General features: G+C 41.6%; 3 protein-coding genes across 5 annotated transcripts; all 3 read right to left on the bottom strand.

The window, feature by feature from the left end:
* Positions 1 to 5,589: 5,589 nt before the first annotated feature.
* LOC9270769 (uncharacterized) lies at positions 5,590 to 8,171 on the bottom strand. Of its 3 annotated transcripts, XM_015761530.2 has the most exons (7): positions 8,029 to 8,171; positions 7,732 to 7,920; positions 7,562 to 7,643; positions 7,201 to 7,314; positions 7,081 to 7,093; positions 6,803 to 6,973; positions 5,590 to 6,149 (listed from the first exon to the last, which is right to left on the bottom strand). In XM_015761530.2, the coding sequence occupies exons 2-7, from the start codon at positions 7,815 to 7,817 to the stop codon at positions 6,139 to 6,141; spliced, it is 477 nt and encodes a 158-aa protein (XP_015617016.1). In that variant the 5' UTR covers positions 7,818 to 7,920; positions 8,029 to 8,171; the 3' UTR covers positions 5,590 to 6,138. The 3 variants fall into 3 exon arrangements, 1 of the variants encoding a protein (XP_015617016.1); XR_010737292.1 differs by lacking the exon at positions 7,081 to 7,093 and having other exon boundaries at positions 5,590 to 6,070; positions 7,851 to 7,920; XR_010737293.1 differs by lacking the exon at positions 7,081 to 7,093 and having other exon boundaries at positions 5,590 to 6,070; positions 7,732 to 7,850; positions 8,029 to 8,053.
* A 1,701-nt stretch (positions 8,172 to 9,872) lies between these two features.
* Positions 9,873 to 10,615, bottom strand: LOC4349779 (uncharacterized). Its single transcript, XM_015760396.3, has one exon. The coding sequence runs from the start codon at positions 10,523 to 10,525 to the stop codon at positions 10,085 to 10,087; it is 441 nt and encodes a 146-aa protein (XP_015615882.1). The 5' UTR covers positions 10,526 to 10,615; the 3' UTR covers positions 9,873 to 10,084.
* A 2,305-nt stretch (positions 10,616 to 12,920) lies between these two features.
* On the bottom strand, positions 12,921 to 15,996 carry LOC4349778 (AT-hook motif nuclear-localized protein 7). The gene is made up of 5 exons (XM_015759660.3): positions 15,440 to 15,996; positions 14,916 to 14,983; positions 14,668 to 14,799; positions 13,797 to 13,955; positions 12,921 to 13,642 (listed from the first exon to the last, which is right to left on the bottom strand). Exons 1-5 carry the CDS (start codon positions 15,813 to 15,815, stop codon positions 13,277 to 13,279), a joined length of 1,101 nt encoding a protein of 366 aa, XP_015615146.1. The 5' UTR covers positions 15,816 to 15,996; the 3' UTR covers positions 12,921 to 13,276.
* Positions 15,997 to 16,114: the final 118 nt, after the last annotated feature.

The raw sequence follows: 16,114 nt of genomic DNA, 5'->3' as shown, positions 1-16,114 counted from the left end.
CAACGGTGTCAAATATTTAGTAACGGAGGGAGCACGAATACGAGTCAACGGCGGCTGCTGTAGCTGTTGCATGCTGCCCCTGCACTGTCGAATGTAGTAGCCTTGCTAGCGACTGTTCCCATCACATAGCTAGCTAGTAGTAGCTCAATAGCTCATGGCCTGCATCATATCACTGCATGCATGGGCATGGTTCCTACTACACTGTTCTTCCATCTACAGTGTAGTAGGAGCACAGCACACTGACGACGACGACGGCGGCGCATCCGCGCATGCATGGGTTTGCATCAGTCTAGTCGATGATCGTTCGTTCGTGCGGTGACAGAGACGTAGGGGCACAGGCGCCGATCGAGAGATGAGAGGTGCGCGTATCATCAATGGATTAAGTTAGGTCTGATTAGATATACTTCCTCTGCCTTTAAAAAAAAAAAGACAACCCCAATGAATCTAGACAATCCTATGTCTGTAAAAATAAAAAAAGACAACCCCAATAAATCTAGACAACTCTTGGTACAGATTCATTGTTCCCCTCCTAGGTTGCTTCTCTTGGGGACAGTCTTAAAATATTTTAAGTACAACCGTAAGTTTCTGTGCCTAACTTTAATCGTTCGTCTTATTTGAAATTTTTTTATAATTAGTATTTTTATTGCTATTAGATAATAAAACATGAATAGTAATTTATGCATGACTTATGTTTTTAAATTTTTTTAAAAAATCTTTTAGATAAGACATCAAATTTGGACACGAAAAATCATGGTTACACTTAAAATGGGATGGAGGGAGAAAAAAATTTATCTCGCTTTTTGTTTGCATGTTTTTTAAACTGCTATTAGGTGTATTTCCTGCAAAAAAAATTATTTATATATATTAAAGTTGCTAGTATTAGACAAATCAAGTTTTCAACTTTTAAATAATTGAAAATTATTTTTGCAGGGAAAATTTAATTAATTATGTGTGCCAATTATTCTTTTTTCTCATTTTATAACTGGATTCGAACGGGCCTCAGTACGTCATGGATGGCGTATATATATCATATCTCGACGAAAATTCTGCAAGTGTGCATGCAGTTGGATATTATACGCGCGCGTGTGTGTATAGCGATCTCTGGGATTAATTGGGCACACGTTAGCGACGTCACGTACGTTGGCATGCATGCATCTGTGCTTACGCGGCAGTCAAGCATGGATACCCACGCCGTTTTTCCGTATCCAACAGGGCGCGCATGCATGCATGCTGGTTAGGAGTAATTGAAATGCTGATGTAATTAATTGAAATGAAATGGATGGAGTTGAATTGAGTACGTACATGCAAGCATGGGACTAAGATCCTCTAACTTACCTTCCTCTAACTTGTGTCACTGACATGTAGACCCTCTATCCAGCGAACTCTACTCCCTCCGTCCTATAATATAAGAGAAACTTGTGTCACTAACGTGTGGACCCTCTATCCAGTGAACCATACTCCCTCCGTCCCATAATATAAGGGATTTTGAGTTTTTGCTTGGAACGTTTGACCACTCGTCTTATTCAAAAGTTTTTGAAATTATTAATTATTTTACTTGTGACTTACTTTATTATCTACAGTACTTTAAGCACAACTTTTCATTTTTTATATTCGCAAAAAAAATTTAAATAAGATGAGTGGTCAAACGTTGCAAGCAAAAACTTAAAATCCCTTATATTGTAGGACGGAGGGAGTACATATCAGTGACTTAAAGTCAGAGGGAAGTAAGTTAGAGAATCCTCTTCCGCAAGCATAGTGCCGTGACCAGCTTGATCGACTGAGGCCGTGTTTAATTCACCCCCAACTACCCCAAACTTTCAACTTTCCATCACATCATATCACATCTAAAACTTTTCTACACACATAAACTTTTAACTTTTTTTCCAAACTTTCAACTTTTCCCAAACTTCCAACTTTTTTCAGGAACTAAACACACACCTTGAATTAACAACAGAAATTTGCATCACTTGGTGTCATTCACGCTTACGTCATGCACCCCAGCTCGATCCATGAAATTTATATAGGTGAAATTAATCAACAAACTTAACTACGTACTGATTTATAATATACTCCCTCCATACTCATAAAAAAAAGTAGTTTAGGACAATGTTTAAGTCAAACTTTGAGAATATAAATCATGAATAACTCTTAAGTTATTGAGTTTGAAAATATAAAAATTATATGAATAGATTTGTCTTGAAAAATACTTCATAAAAGTATACATATATCACTTTTTAATAAATATTTTTATAGAAAAAAGAAGTCAAATTATGTTTTGGATACCGTGTCGCTGTCCTAAATGACTTCCTTTACGAGTACGGAGTATATGGATCGTGAGATGTCACTTGAATGTAAACCGGCCTGCGAGGAATATTTAGGCTATGTTCGTTCTGGCGAGATAGGGGAGATTGAGTCTCGTTTTTCGCGCGCACGTTTTTCAAACTACTAAACGATGTATTTTTTGCAAAAAAATTCTATAGGAAAGTTGCTTTAAAAAATCATATTAATCCATTTTTGAAATTTAAAATAGTTAATACTCAATTAATCATGAGCTATCTTCCCAATCACTCTAATCTCCTACTCCTCAAACACACCCTTAGTTAATGGATGAGGATGTAATGTATACATACCATCTTGTGCTCATTGTAAGTGCTGAGCTTGCCCTATCATTTTCAGCTGGCTAGTCTGGAATGCACTATGTATATATATTTCTCATCACATTCCAATTACGCACAACTTCGATCGACCAGAAAGTTCACAGTTCAACTTCAAAGATACGGTGTCATATTTTGTTTTCTTGATTTTTGTCACTAATACTCCTATGACACTGCTACCTCTCCCTTATTTTTTAAGTAGGTAATAAATTTTTTTTTTATCATAATTCTCTTATGTAGTATGTATTATAAAAAAACTACACCTACTACCTTCGTCCCAAAATATAGCCACTTTTAACTATGAATCAGACACACACTAAAAATGCTTATATTTTAGGACGGAGGGAGTATTAACTTTTCAAATTTACAGTATAAGATTTATAATTAGTACTGCAAAACATTAGTTGTATTTATTAATACAAATATGATGTTATATATATAGTCCGAAAAGTAAATATCAATCGATCATATGGTTGGTTACGATCTCGGTGAGCATGACGTACGAATGAGATCTAAAAGGGTTTATGATATTTTTTTTAGACCTACCTCACACGATCACGCGCAACCTTTTTGACATATGCAGTAGCAGAGCAGTACACACATCACCACTTAATAAACCATCCTTACAGAGTTACTCCCTCTGTCCCATTCTATGTCCAACCTTAGCTTCCTAAGATAGATACAAGGAAATAGCAAATGACCAAAATGCCCCTAATTAATGAGTGGGTAGGTGTGGAGTATTGAAGAGATAAAACTTGTTGATTTACGGAATGATGGTAGGTAACAAGGTAGAAGTTAATTTATTTTGGAATAAATTTTAAATCCTAAAAGTTGGTTTATTTTGTGACGAAGAGAGTTCAGTTTAATTCCATTTTGCAGGTTGGTGGAATTGTTGATGCATGCATAGATCACTCGACCGATTTGTTTTTAAATTACATTAGCTTTGGTCACCAAGTAATGCTGTATTTGTCAGACCAATACTTTCAGAGTCTAGATTCTTCCTTTAATTAGAAGTCTCCTAGGTACAGCGTACACATACTATCCTATCTTCATACTCCTATATACGTATTTGATTTGGCTTAATCTGCTCAAGAACAATATTGATCGATGAGTCGATCGGCATCCACACGCATTCCACGTGTTAATTACTTTATTTTTTTAGGTAATGGTTTATATTAAACCAACCCCTACATTCAAAGTGGATGTACACAGCAAGTGCTAATTATTACTAAGCCATGAAAACTAGTACTGTGATGCAACTTAATTACCATGTGCATGCATCTTCTCTTTACAGATGCTATATATTGCTGACAGCTTAATTAGCTAGTGCATGCCAACAGTATTTGCAAATTAAGGACAGATTAATCACAGTATCACATTGCAATCTAGCTACCGCTAATCAACGGGGTGAGTTTGATGCGTTCACAAACTAAAAGTAGCAAGAACTCGTGCGTGCGTGCATTGCCTGGGACCCCTCCAATCTAATTTTCTAGTACAATTATGGTGACCAAGCTGATCACCTTTTCTGTAGAACAATCATATATGGTGATCAAGCTGATGGTGATCGATCGAGTTAGTGACAATAAAACTGCAGATATTATTAACCACATATATGTAGTATATAGTACTCCCTCCGTACTCGTAAAAGAAGTCGTTTAGGACAATGTTTAAGTCAAACTTTAGAAATATAAATCATGAATAACTCTTAAGTTGTTGAGTTTGAAAATGTAAAAATTATATGAATAGATTTGTCTTAAAAAATATTTTCATAAAAATATACATATATCACTTTTTAATAAATATAGAAATAAGAAGTTAAAGTTGTGTTTTGGAGACTGAGTCGCTGTCCTAAACGACTTCTTTTATTAGTACGGAGGGAGTATATACATGTATATAAAAGGTTATGGGCAAAAGCTAAATTTAGCATGCCGAGAGAGGGACGTTAACGTTTATCCTCGTGCATGGCCATATGTACGCCCATAAACCATACTGCAATTGGATGAGATAAAAGATTTAGCTAGTTAATTATTAGCTTCTCCCTTTCTTTGAGGATATCAGAGCTTTCATAGATCTTGTGTTGAAACCATAGCACACTATAGCTAGCTAGCTAGCAGAATGCTTAATTAATACGCAAATGTATCAGAAATCTGTACTCTTTGATAAAGAAATTTTACGGTAATTGAGAAATTACGTTGAGGTATCTAAATTTTTTCACTAAAATTTTTGATATCTCGAGGTACTTAGTATCTGGAGGTACCAAATTTTACACTATTACTTAAGTACCTCAAGGTACCAATAAATTTAGTGTAAAATTTAGATACCTCGAGGTATTTTTTCAAGGACCATAAAATTTCTTCTACAAAATATGATACGTCCTAATAATTTCTTAAGATGATAAAATTACCATTTGATAAGGCCGGACTTGCGGGTGATCATACACTCTCCCTCCATCTTAGTTGGTTAGCTTGGAACGAATGGAGTATCATTTATTTGTAAATATATATAGGCCTCTGTTAATTATTTTGTAATAAATGTATACATTATTTGTGTACATAGGTTATTGATTGATATCATATTCTCATGTAGTCGTGTACACAATTTTTAGGATTGATTATATTATAGTTTTACAATTTCAACTTAAGATTAGACTATTAAGTTCATTTACCTGGCATTCGACGTAACCACAGGCACAATTCCATAATTAATCTGACAAACTGATAGGCTACTCTTTTCATAAGCCGTATTTTATAAGCAGGTATTCCTCTGCCCTATGTCCTTGCATACAGTATTTTTTAACACGACATTCTCCACGCCTCATAATAAAAAGGCGAACTTGGCCGATCTCCAAATCGAAGGAAAAGGAGCGGGCACAAAGTTTTTCATGAAAAAATAGGACTCTCGCACACCAATCAATCAACACAAACAACAAAACAAATGGAGCATGAAAGCATGATTACACTGCATGCTTAATTAGTATAATCAGTGACGCTGACAGGCTTGGATGGCCATGGAGGCAAGCTTGCAAGAGATGCGATGCATCATCGCCCCTCTTTAAGTGTCAACTTGCAAATTTAATACTTGTGCTAACCCAATTAATCAATGTATCTGTTTTTGGCCTGAACTACCTTTGCACAGGGATTACGATAAGCTCGATCGAGCTTGCTGCCAAAAGGAGGGTACTTGACTAGTTTAATGCATGCTTAATCATGTGCTCTTAACTATTTTAGTTACCTGTGGAGAAGATCTGAGTTGTGCAGAGAGACAGATATGGTAGTCATGACAAAGAAGGGCTCTGCTGAATTGCCTCGTCCATCCATCAGAGATGTTTCTCCAAGACAGGCTTCTGCATCAAGTGTCCATGTTTATTCGTCTCCGAAGATGGAGATGAGAAGGAATATCTTTGCTTGGATCATTGTCTGCAAAACGCAATCGAATTTCATGCCACTGAGATTTAACATCAGAGGAATCGTAGGATTGAACGAAATCACAGGTTGCCTGCAAAAGAAGAGACTTAAAGCAGCAATCAGAGGTGATAGTAATACACAACAAGCTTGTGCATGGAAGCTTCATGAAGATAAGTAGGAATTTTAATTTTTTGTTTGGATCATTGTCTGCAAAATGCTGGAATTGCTTGCCACTGAGACTTAACTTCAGAGGAATCATAGGAGAGAACAAAATCACAGGTTGCCTATTACAAAAGAAGAGAGGCTTAAAGCAGCAAGCAGAGGTGATCATAGATTGATATGACACACCAAGCTGTACATGCAAAACTTAGCTTTCGTGATGTATCAACATGCCATTTGCTGATCATGGTCCCAACACACCATGACCTTCCATTTTGTGATTGATTGTTCAGCATCTAGCCATCTAGCTCCAGTCCAAAAGGCTCTTTACAGTGATTACTAGGAGCCTAGGACGAACACTTGATGAAGAAAGATGCTGAAGCAGAGAAGCTTTTCTTTCTTATTGCCATCAGCTCAGCAGCACAAGAATCTATTGATGTGTTTGAAATGCACGGAATGGGAGAAGAGAGCAAGATGAAGAGGATCGTACCAAAAAGGAGTGCATAAAAAGAAGTTACTCCTTAGACATGTTCATGCACTTTAAAGATACAGAGATCTGTCACTGATTCACTGTGTGTTGTGTACCTTTTTTTGCTTCGCTTGAAAAAGAGGAATGGTGCAAAGGGCTGTCCAGGATTTGCTGGATCACAATCATAGAAGTCGGTGACTTTAGCAGTCTGCACCTTGTTACTGTAACTTCTTCGTCTGACAACATTGGATGCATTGAGTATAACTTCTTACAGGCAAAGTACTTAACTGCATTTTCAAAACAAGAAGTTAAGAACTACTCCAACGAAAAGTGTATCATTAATGAAGACACATGAGAATTAGATGAAAAGGAACACAAAACAGTCAAAACTTACAGCAGTGACAAATCTGCTTGGTGACAAGAAGAGCATGAGTGATGTTATAATATGACAGTTAACAAGTAAAAGCCAATCCTGCTACGAGGATTGTAAATTTTAAAGAAATTCAGGCAGCACCTGACCACAGATTTTGAGAACCCCAGTCAAGGATTTGGCAAGAGGAACTTCCGCTAAGAATGTCGTCTGTAATGGAAGATTAAGGTCCATGAAACATTTCAGTCCATCAATGACCTGCCAAATGAGGTTGCCATCTTTACATTACCCTCCACTCTAGATGGATAGGATACCAACGATTTAATTTTTCAAAACTACAACCAAGATATTCTCCCAGAGATTAACCACAGCAGAGTTAATATCTTGCAAACTGAGAAGTGAAAACTATATATATTGGTCGTTAAAATCCATTCTCAGATATTAAATGTAAGTGATACAATCAGCTGCCTCAGTACCAAAGAGTCCAATGATCAAATTTACTCACCACCATCGAAACGCCCGATATGTCGATAGCTTTTAAAGACAAGTTCAAGAAGATATCAGAAACTCTGGCTCGCAACTCTTTACTGTGAAAGAGCAATCAATAGAAAATGAATTACTTAAACTATAAATTTGACATACCTACCCTATCAAGCATATAGCTAACTCACTGACATTGAAAATGGAATTACATCCACAATTGGCGAAAACATAACTAAGTTGGTGTTCAATGGAAGCACCAGGATGCAAACTGATGGCATGGATCTTCAGAGAGGTTTCCAAACTGAACGCACCTGCACGATCATCATCACAAATTGATCACTAAATTACTCTGTTCAATCCTCCAAGTACCAGGAACGGATCCTACACGAATTAAGCAACCGAAAGAGAGAAATGACGGCATTAACTTGCACGGCCTTTTCCTGGGAGGGGACAAGGTACATGTAGAAATGGGCGAGACGACCACCTCACCTCGAGCTTCTCCTTTCAGCCGACGATGTCGCCGGCGGTGGAGACGATCCATTTCCAAGCTGTCTGCTCCCGGGTGGCGCACTACCTCCCCGGCTCCCGCTGGTGGTGTCGAGCACATCCGAAGGCGATGCCACCGAGCAGCAATTCCAGACGCGAGCCGAGACGGCGTTCTCGCTGCAGCGCCGCCGCGATGCGAACGACGGCCGCCGCCGCCGCCGCGAAAACCTAGCCCACGAAACCGACCATGCATGGAGAAGAGCAGAGCTGTGCGGTCGTGGGCCAATTTAAGGCGTAGCCCAATACTAAGCACAGTTCGGTGCGGTGCCAGAGGCCCATTATTCGAACACACTTTTTTCGCACATTAATTGGGCCCGCACGTGCGACAATATACCGTTTCGGCCTCCATTACTAATGTCAAGGCCCACTTAGCATGAAGGCCCAAAAACTACGTCGAGCTTAGCAAAATGTGTGCCCGTATTGAGTGGGCCCAACTGACACGAATACTTCCGTTGTAAATGGAATAAGTCCACCTGACATTCCTCATCTTTCTATCGGAGTTTAAACCGTATTCTTAAATCGCCCCTCAACTTACAAAACTGGCTTAAATTAGACCTCATAGCAATATGAAATTATGAATAGATGACTTTATTGACATGGCATCCTAGTCAGAATGAAGAAAATTTTAAAAATATACATGGGGCCCACTTGTAAGTGGCCACCTCACTTCAACCAATACTTCCAAGTTACCCTCTCCTCTCTTCTCTTCCTCTCATCTCCTCCATGCCGTCGAGCACCGGTGGTAAGCTCCAACCTCAACCTCGTTGGAGAGCTGGGCAAGAAAGACTATCGTGACCCAACGCAGGAGGCTGTGCGCAAGTCCCTCATCTTCCTCAAGAACGGCAAACCCGACGACGTGGCGCTGCTGCCGTTGCCCAAAAAGACTCGCTCCATCCTCATCGCTACCTACCACGCTGACGACCTCGGCAGCTGCTCTGCAGCCAGTGCGGCGACTGGACCATCACCTGACAGGGCCTCACCGGGAACAACCTCACCGCCGGCATCACCACCCTCGATTGTGGTGTCGGCGGTGAGGTTATTCCTAGCGAGGCCTTGCCACTTGCCAGGTGATGGTCTAGCTAGCCGCCGTACTGGCTACCGATGTCGTCGGCGCCGCTGGCAATGAGGATGGAGTGAGACTTCTTTGGATAGCGGCATGTCGCCAAGCTGTTCTTGAGGACGACGGACTTGCGCATGACCTCCGGTGCCTGGTCGTGGTGCTCCTGCTTACCCAGCTCGCCGATGAGGCTAAGATCGAAGCTCACCCCCAGTGTTTGCCGTTGAGACAAAGTGAAAGAGAGGAGAGGAGGAGGGAAGTAGAGTGAGGTGATAACTTACATGTGGGTCTCATTTTTCTTTATTTTCTTCTTCTTAACTAGAACTAGAACGCCACTACGTCTTCTTCTTAACTATTCTTCTTAACTAGAACGCCACTACGTCTTCTTCTTAACTATTCTTCTTAACCCGGTTTTAGAAGATGACGAAGATTTATGGTATTGCAGTTTATGATACAATTTAAACTCGATGCTATGAGATCTAATTTAACCCGATTTGATTTTGGAAGTTGATGAAAATTTCTGCTATTGTAGTTTAGGATAAGATAAAGAGACGTCTCTGGACTCGTCCGTTATAAAATTGAGCCCGCAATATCATACTTTCTCAAAGGCCCAATTACTCGCGTGCCGAATATTGTACACGGCCCATCTGCTTATTCGTTGGGCCCGTGCCCGGCTGCCGGCCGAACGCGAATCTGCTCCGGCGGCCGGCGCCGCCGTCAGGTGACGGAGTTGAAAACTAATCCACAGTTAATCCATGTTTACCGTTATTGATTAAACGAGACACGATTTTTTACATGCATGCAAACCACTGAGGACTGAGGAGACTAGTAATTATAGCAGTTTAGAACCCAAAACACACGCAGTCACACACAACGCACAACGACCATTAGACATCAGCTCCGAAATGGCTAATGGCGGGCGCGGCGCGGCGCGAGACTCGACTACTGCTGCTCTTGCTGGAGCAGCGGCGCCGGCGCGACGACGTCGACGCCGTCCCTGGCCTCGGCGACCTTGGCGACCTCCACCTCGCCGATGACGACCTCCTTGGCAACCTCCTCGTCGACTCCGGCGCCGTCGCCCTCGTCGTAGTTGGGGTCGTTGGGATCGACGGCGGGCGGGGCGGGCTGGAGTTGGGCGTCGACGGGGCCGTCGGGCCCCTCCCAGGTGAACTTGCCGCCGCGGCCGGACTTGGGCGGCGGCGCGCCGATGCCGGCCCGCGCGGGCCCGTTCGCCGGGTGGCGCTCCAGGCGGTGGAACCCTTGCTCCTCCAGCTTCCGCTCGAAGTGCCTCGCGGTGTCGGGACGCCGCGTCTCCGGGATCGGCACCTTCTCCGTCACCTTCTTCCCCTCCTCGTCCCGGTGAGTCACCCGCATGTACGCCATATATCCTCACCTGAATTCTCCGGCGAACTGGTTGGTAGATTAAGCTGGTGCGCGACGGATCGCTCGCTCGATGTGGTTCTCGTTCTTGGTGATGAGGCGGCGGCGAGCGGGTGTGTATATAGGCGGCGGGGGCGGTGGAGGAGGAGTGGAGAGGAGTCTGGAAAGGGGGAGAAGGTGGCAGGAGGTGGAAGGCGACATTCTAGATGAAGCCAGGATAGAGCCCGCCACGTCACGTCACGTGCATGTGCCTGTGTGCCCGTGGTTCGAAATTTCCGAAATTTGGCCCCTACCGGTATGCTCAAATCTCGTCCATTTTTTTTGGTTTTTTTAATTTGATCAAATTTTATTCAAAATCAATCAAAATTTCAAATAATTTTTGCCAGAAATTACCGAAATTTTCAAAATTTTGATAATTTCGGTAACCCTGGCATAAAATTCAATTTCGAAATTTTAAACCCTGCCCGTGGAACGGGCACGGGCGAGGTGTCTTTGGATGCCCAAAGCGTCTCCATGAAATACGTCGTCGGAATTCCATATCTTTAGTTTCAACTCGGAGAATAATATTTGCAGTAGAAATATAAATGGGTTAATTCATGAATAATTTACTATTAAAAGTTTGATATCTGTATTATTTACGACTTTAGAAGTTAATATAAAAAATAAACTGCAATATAAAACCTCAAAATCAACTTTAATTCATAATAAATTGAGGCGAAAAGGACCTCAAAAGCAGCTGATAAAGTCATAATTTCTTTTGAAATAATACAACTTTAATGAAAAATTGTAAAAAGTATATGGTGATTGTTTGAAATCACAAATTTAACACCATATCGAACAAATCGTTGTTCAATAGGGTTTAAACAAATCGAGAACTTGGGATGTGCGTACATGCATGTGAGTGGGTTGTGGGGCCTATCGAACTTTGGGAGTTTGATAGGCCACCCCATATGCTTGCTATTTTTTTTTAATCAAGTCAACTATACTGTCGAACGGCCGTTGTTCGACACGTATATCTGTAAAATTTTACAATGGTTGTTTGATAGGTATCTTATCAAATTACGGTTGTTCAACACGGTGCTAAATTTGGGATTTATATCGATCAATATCTATTTTCACAATTTTCATTAAAGTTGTATTATTTTTTTTGAAAAAACATTCGATAAAGTCAACAGGTAAATAATGAAATGCTTCTAATATCCCGTAGGCTCGTAGCAAAAGAGATGTCGGAGAATTTTACCTCATCGTCTTTCTATCGTGGCGAATTTACAGTGGATTTTGTTGAGTTTACTACCTTATTATGAAAATCTTGATAATGTAAAAACTCCAAATGTTTCTATTACAAATATATTTAACAAAATATACATGCTGTTTAAAACCGGATTCTTCCGCCCTCTCCGGTCTCCACCCCATGTCGCATCTAGGTCGCACGAAGAGCAACCACCAGCTCCCAAAAAGACCAGAAAAAGAGCAGTTCACTAGAAAAAAAAATGTATATATGGACTCGTATAGCCTATCCTCGATCGTATGAGCCCGTTGCAAGGTTTGACGGCAAGTCAACACATTGATCCGGAAATATATTTTTTCTTTTAGGCAAACCAGAAATTTCATTACTCATGATCCGAGATATCCTCAGCGACCTAAAGACTGATACAAACTCGGGGGCTGTTCAGATTATAGCCAAAATAAACTTATCAAATTTTGACATTAGTAAGTTGACAATATTGCAAGTTTTGGCAGAATAGCCACTATTGTATAGTTGCCTAATTCCTTATGTATTTACCAAAGTTGGGTAAAAAACTAAATGTACACACATCTTTGACAACTTTATAAAAAAAAGAGTATGATTTGAAATAGCATTAATCTAGACAACCCCTGACTATGCTATGTAAAGTGCCAATACTTTGGTATGGCTTTCAAACCAAAAACTCCATACAAACCAACTTCACAAATATGACGCAGATGTCAACCACAATAATGCAGAGAATGCAAGCAAACAAAAAAGAAAGCCAATAGACGATCGGGCGCTATACATTTTTGTTTGGAATATCAGAAAAATTGTTTCAGGTATTCAGTAGGAATTTATTTTCTTCCAGATGGGGTTTGACCGATAAATACATTTGTGTTTACTTAAAAGAAGACAAGCACATTTCTGAGACGTTAGAGATCTACGATGGGCCTGTTCACTTTGTTGCCAAAAAAAACCTTACCAAAATTTTGGCAAGATTTCTTATATAGTTATCAAAATTTGGTAGCAAACTAAATGTAGCCACTTTTTTAGCAACATTACTAAAATTTGGTAAGTTTGAAAATGGCATCAAAGTGAACAAGCCCGATAAACAGAGCAACCGATCAAGAATGACGCTAGCACTATATAGGATAGTAGGACTATAGGTGGTAGTAGAACAGGCTTCAAAAGCTCCAAATCTTCCAAGGAACACACATAATGCAAAAGTACAAGAGCCAGCAACAGCGAGAATGAAATCTGAATCACAAACCAGATGTCCCAACACAATGACATATCCTAACAATTAGATGAGGGCAACTGCAACTAATAGACTATCACATTCTGTCAGATTCTGGCTAAATTGTCCTTAGTCTTGCCTAGTTTCTCCCCCCAAAATTAAACCGCAGACCTAATGGATTAGAATAGAGCCCATAATTTGTCATCGCACATGGCAAAGATTAACAGCCATGCCCTACAAAATGTGTCAGGGATGGGGGTGACAAAAGATGATAGCTCAATAGCTGATGCTACTCCTGAGGAGTTAAGCAGACATTGATGTCAGGTGAAGGCCTGTGCCCCATGGACTGTGAGCTGACTGGCCACCCAACCATGGTGAAACCTGTGGAGCTTGAGCTGTTAAGGTTCATGGCGCCACTGGCTGTTGCACTGTGCTCCATTACACCGGTGTGGGCTTGCGGATGCATAGATGAGACCTGCGGCGCATGGCAACCATTAGTTCCAGGAGCTGCCTGAGAGATAGGCATTGCAGCTGTGAGCACAGGAGGTGGAGCCATAGGCGGTGGTAGTGCCGGGGCAGCAGATGGTTGCTGTTGTAGGCCCATCCTCCTCTGATGCTGCTTTAGGCTGTTGGGCAGGAAGCTCCCCACAATCACCTGTCCAAGAGGTTTGTGTTAGTGAACAGGGAAAAATGGTATTTGCGTTTAACAATGGCAATGAGACAAGAGGAGATCAATGTTTTATGTCTTGTTGAGTTAATTGTTGAGTGTATTGGTTGATTTGGTAGAAGATGCCCAGTTCTCTTTTTACCTGAATAGGGCTTGCGGCACGCAGCATCCCAGCTACTACACCACCAACGACACGGCCATCAGGACCGGCAAGCGATACACTGAGCCCACCAGTTCTCCTCCGACCACCTTCTTCCGCCATTGTAAAGGAGCCAGTCAGTTGCAGAATCTCAAACCGACCCTGACAATCAGATATACGAGATGATTTAGTCTTAAGAGTTTGAAAATGAGCACCGTAAATACAAACTCATATGCAGGATATATGACGACTTCTCTTAAATTGTTATCCTACACTCATACGGCCATCCAAATGAAACTTTTTGTCTCTTATGCTTGCAGTTATATATATGGAGTTATGGTCTTATGGATGGGACACCTTAACCCTTAGCACACATCCCATGCTAGTTGCTGACTGTTTCCAGGATGATGTTCCTGAGCCTCATGTACAACTTTCAGTCATGCATAATATGCGATAACACAAACTGCCCAAAATCAATGTGAGCTATCATGGATGGAGCGAAAAATGGTAAAGTCATTTAAGCAGAGTATTACCGACTTTTAGTGACGAAACCTTCAAGAGCATCTTACATGAGGTAGCTAAGACTTAAGACTCAGATAATTGAGATGAAACAGATGAAATGTCAAAATATACCCCCTCATAGAACATTTAGGCAAGAAAACCATTTGTCGTATTTACTCCGTTATTTATTACAGTGGTGATATGGGACCTAAAAGACTTGGTAGAGAAGACCCCAAACTAAATAGACCAAAATGGTTCAGCTTATTCAGGACTTTGTACATACCCATCAAAAGTTAACAAAAGCTAGCAGGTCAAAGATCACAACTTTGCCAAGTATCATAGAACCATCATAAGATGCAACTCCATTCCATACCTCGTAGGTGAAGGTGCTACCGGACGAGCCAGGCTGGCTCAATGCCACATTGGAGATGGTCCCATTGGCAGAGAGGATGCAAATCGAGCGTGGACCCTTCTGAGAGAAGGACATTATGCGCCCCGCCACATCCTACCAAGTACCAACGGATTGCACAAGAACAGTCAGTGTTCATTCTCTCGCTACCAGATCACAATGCCAAGCTAGTCATGACCTGTGAAAAAGGAATAATAACATAGAGGGTTTACCTCCCCTGTGCCTACGATGATGACATGAGGGGTGAAGCTCCCTCCAGCTGATAGCGCATACCATTCCCCTTTACAAGCATTGCAGAATACCAATCAGTCAAGCAAATGCGCATTTTCTGAATAACCAGACTACAAGACCATGTGAAACAAAACCTTAATTGCATTATAATAATCTACAGAAATTAGACAAAATCTTCAAAAGTAAGGTTAGTACCAACTGAGAAGAAAGGGGGGAAAACAAAAATAATCACTTGAACAAAAATAGGGGACGAATGCGACAATACAAGAACAGCAGAACAGGACTGTGCTAACTAACGGTTATTGACTAGCTAGCCTTCCTTCAGCACAAAAGGCAGCTTACACATCACCCTGACTGGACCCCATCCAAGGCAATGAAACAGAAAAATCCACAAACGATGGCGAATATAGCAAGAAAATAACCAGCAAAAATGGAAAAATGAGTATATTCCAAACACACAAAAAAATGTATAATAAACTTGGGATTTTGGAAGGGAGATACTGACCTAGAGTGGCTAGGATCTGGCGTCTCCCGGACCCTTTTGGCCGGCCCCTACGCCGTCCGGAGCTCAAGCTAGCATGCTCACTGTGGCCTGACATCTGCATGCCGTTGTCCCCTGCAGCCTCACTCGGCATCTTCTCGCCGCCCAAACTCCACATGGTCGGCGTTGCAGCGGCCTCCCCTCCATGGCCGGAGGCAGCAACCGGCGGCGGGGAAGGAGTAGGAGACGTCGACGGCGAGGAGGGAGAAGACTGGTACTCCTTGGCTGCTTCTTGCGCCTCTGTCATGGTCACATCGGCCGCTCTGAACAAACCGAAGCCGGCTTCATGGCCACCACCTGCACCTGCTACAGCAATGCCCTCCCCTCCCTCCATGTGCATGTGAGAGAAGCTCACCTCCTCTCACACACACACTCTCTCTCACTCTCTTCTTTATGGTGTTTCTTGGCTAAGCTTGCTTGGAGCTCAAACGAGGAGGAAGACAGACAACAGGAGACACCCACTCTTGTTTTGCTTTCCCTCTGTGTCTGGTTACTACCAGGCACCAGTAGTAGCTGTTGTTACCGAAGTCTCATGGAGGAAGATTTTTAAAGACAGGGGAAAAAAATGGGATGATTAAAAATGAGATTTTTGGGGCAGAAACTGCACAGGAATGGCGGGGTTCCTGCTCTCTTTCGCTC

The sequence above is a fragment of the Oryza sativa genome, chromosome 11 (assembly GCF_034140825.1).
Source record: "Oryza sativa Japonica Group chromosome 11, ASM3414082v1".
Taxonomy (NCBI): domain Eukaryota; kingdom Viridiplantae; phylum Streptophyta; class Magnoliopsida; order Poales; family Poaceae; genus Oryza; species Oryza sativa.
This window is presented reverse-complemented; position numbering and strand designations above follow the sequence as displayed.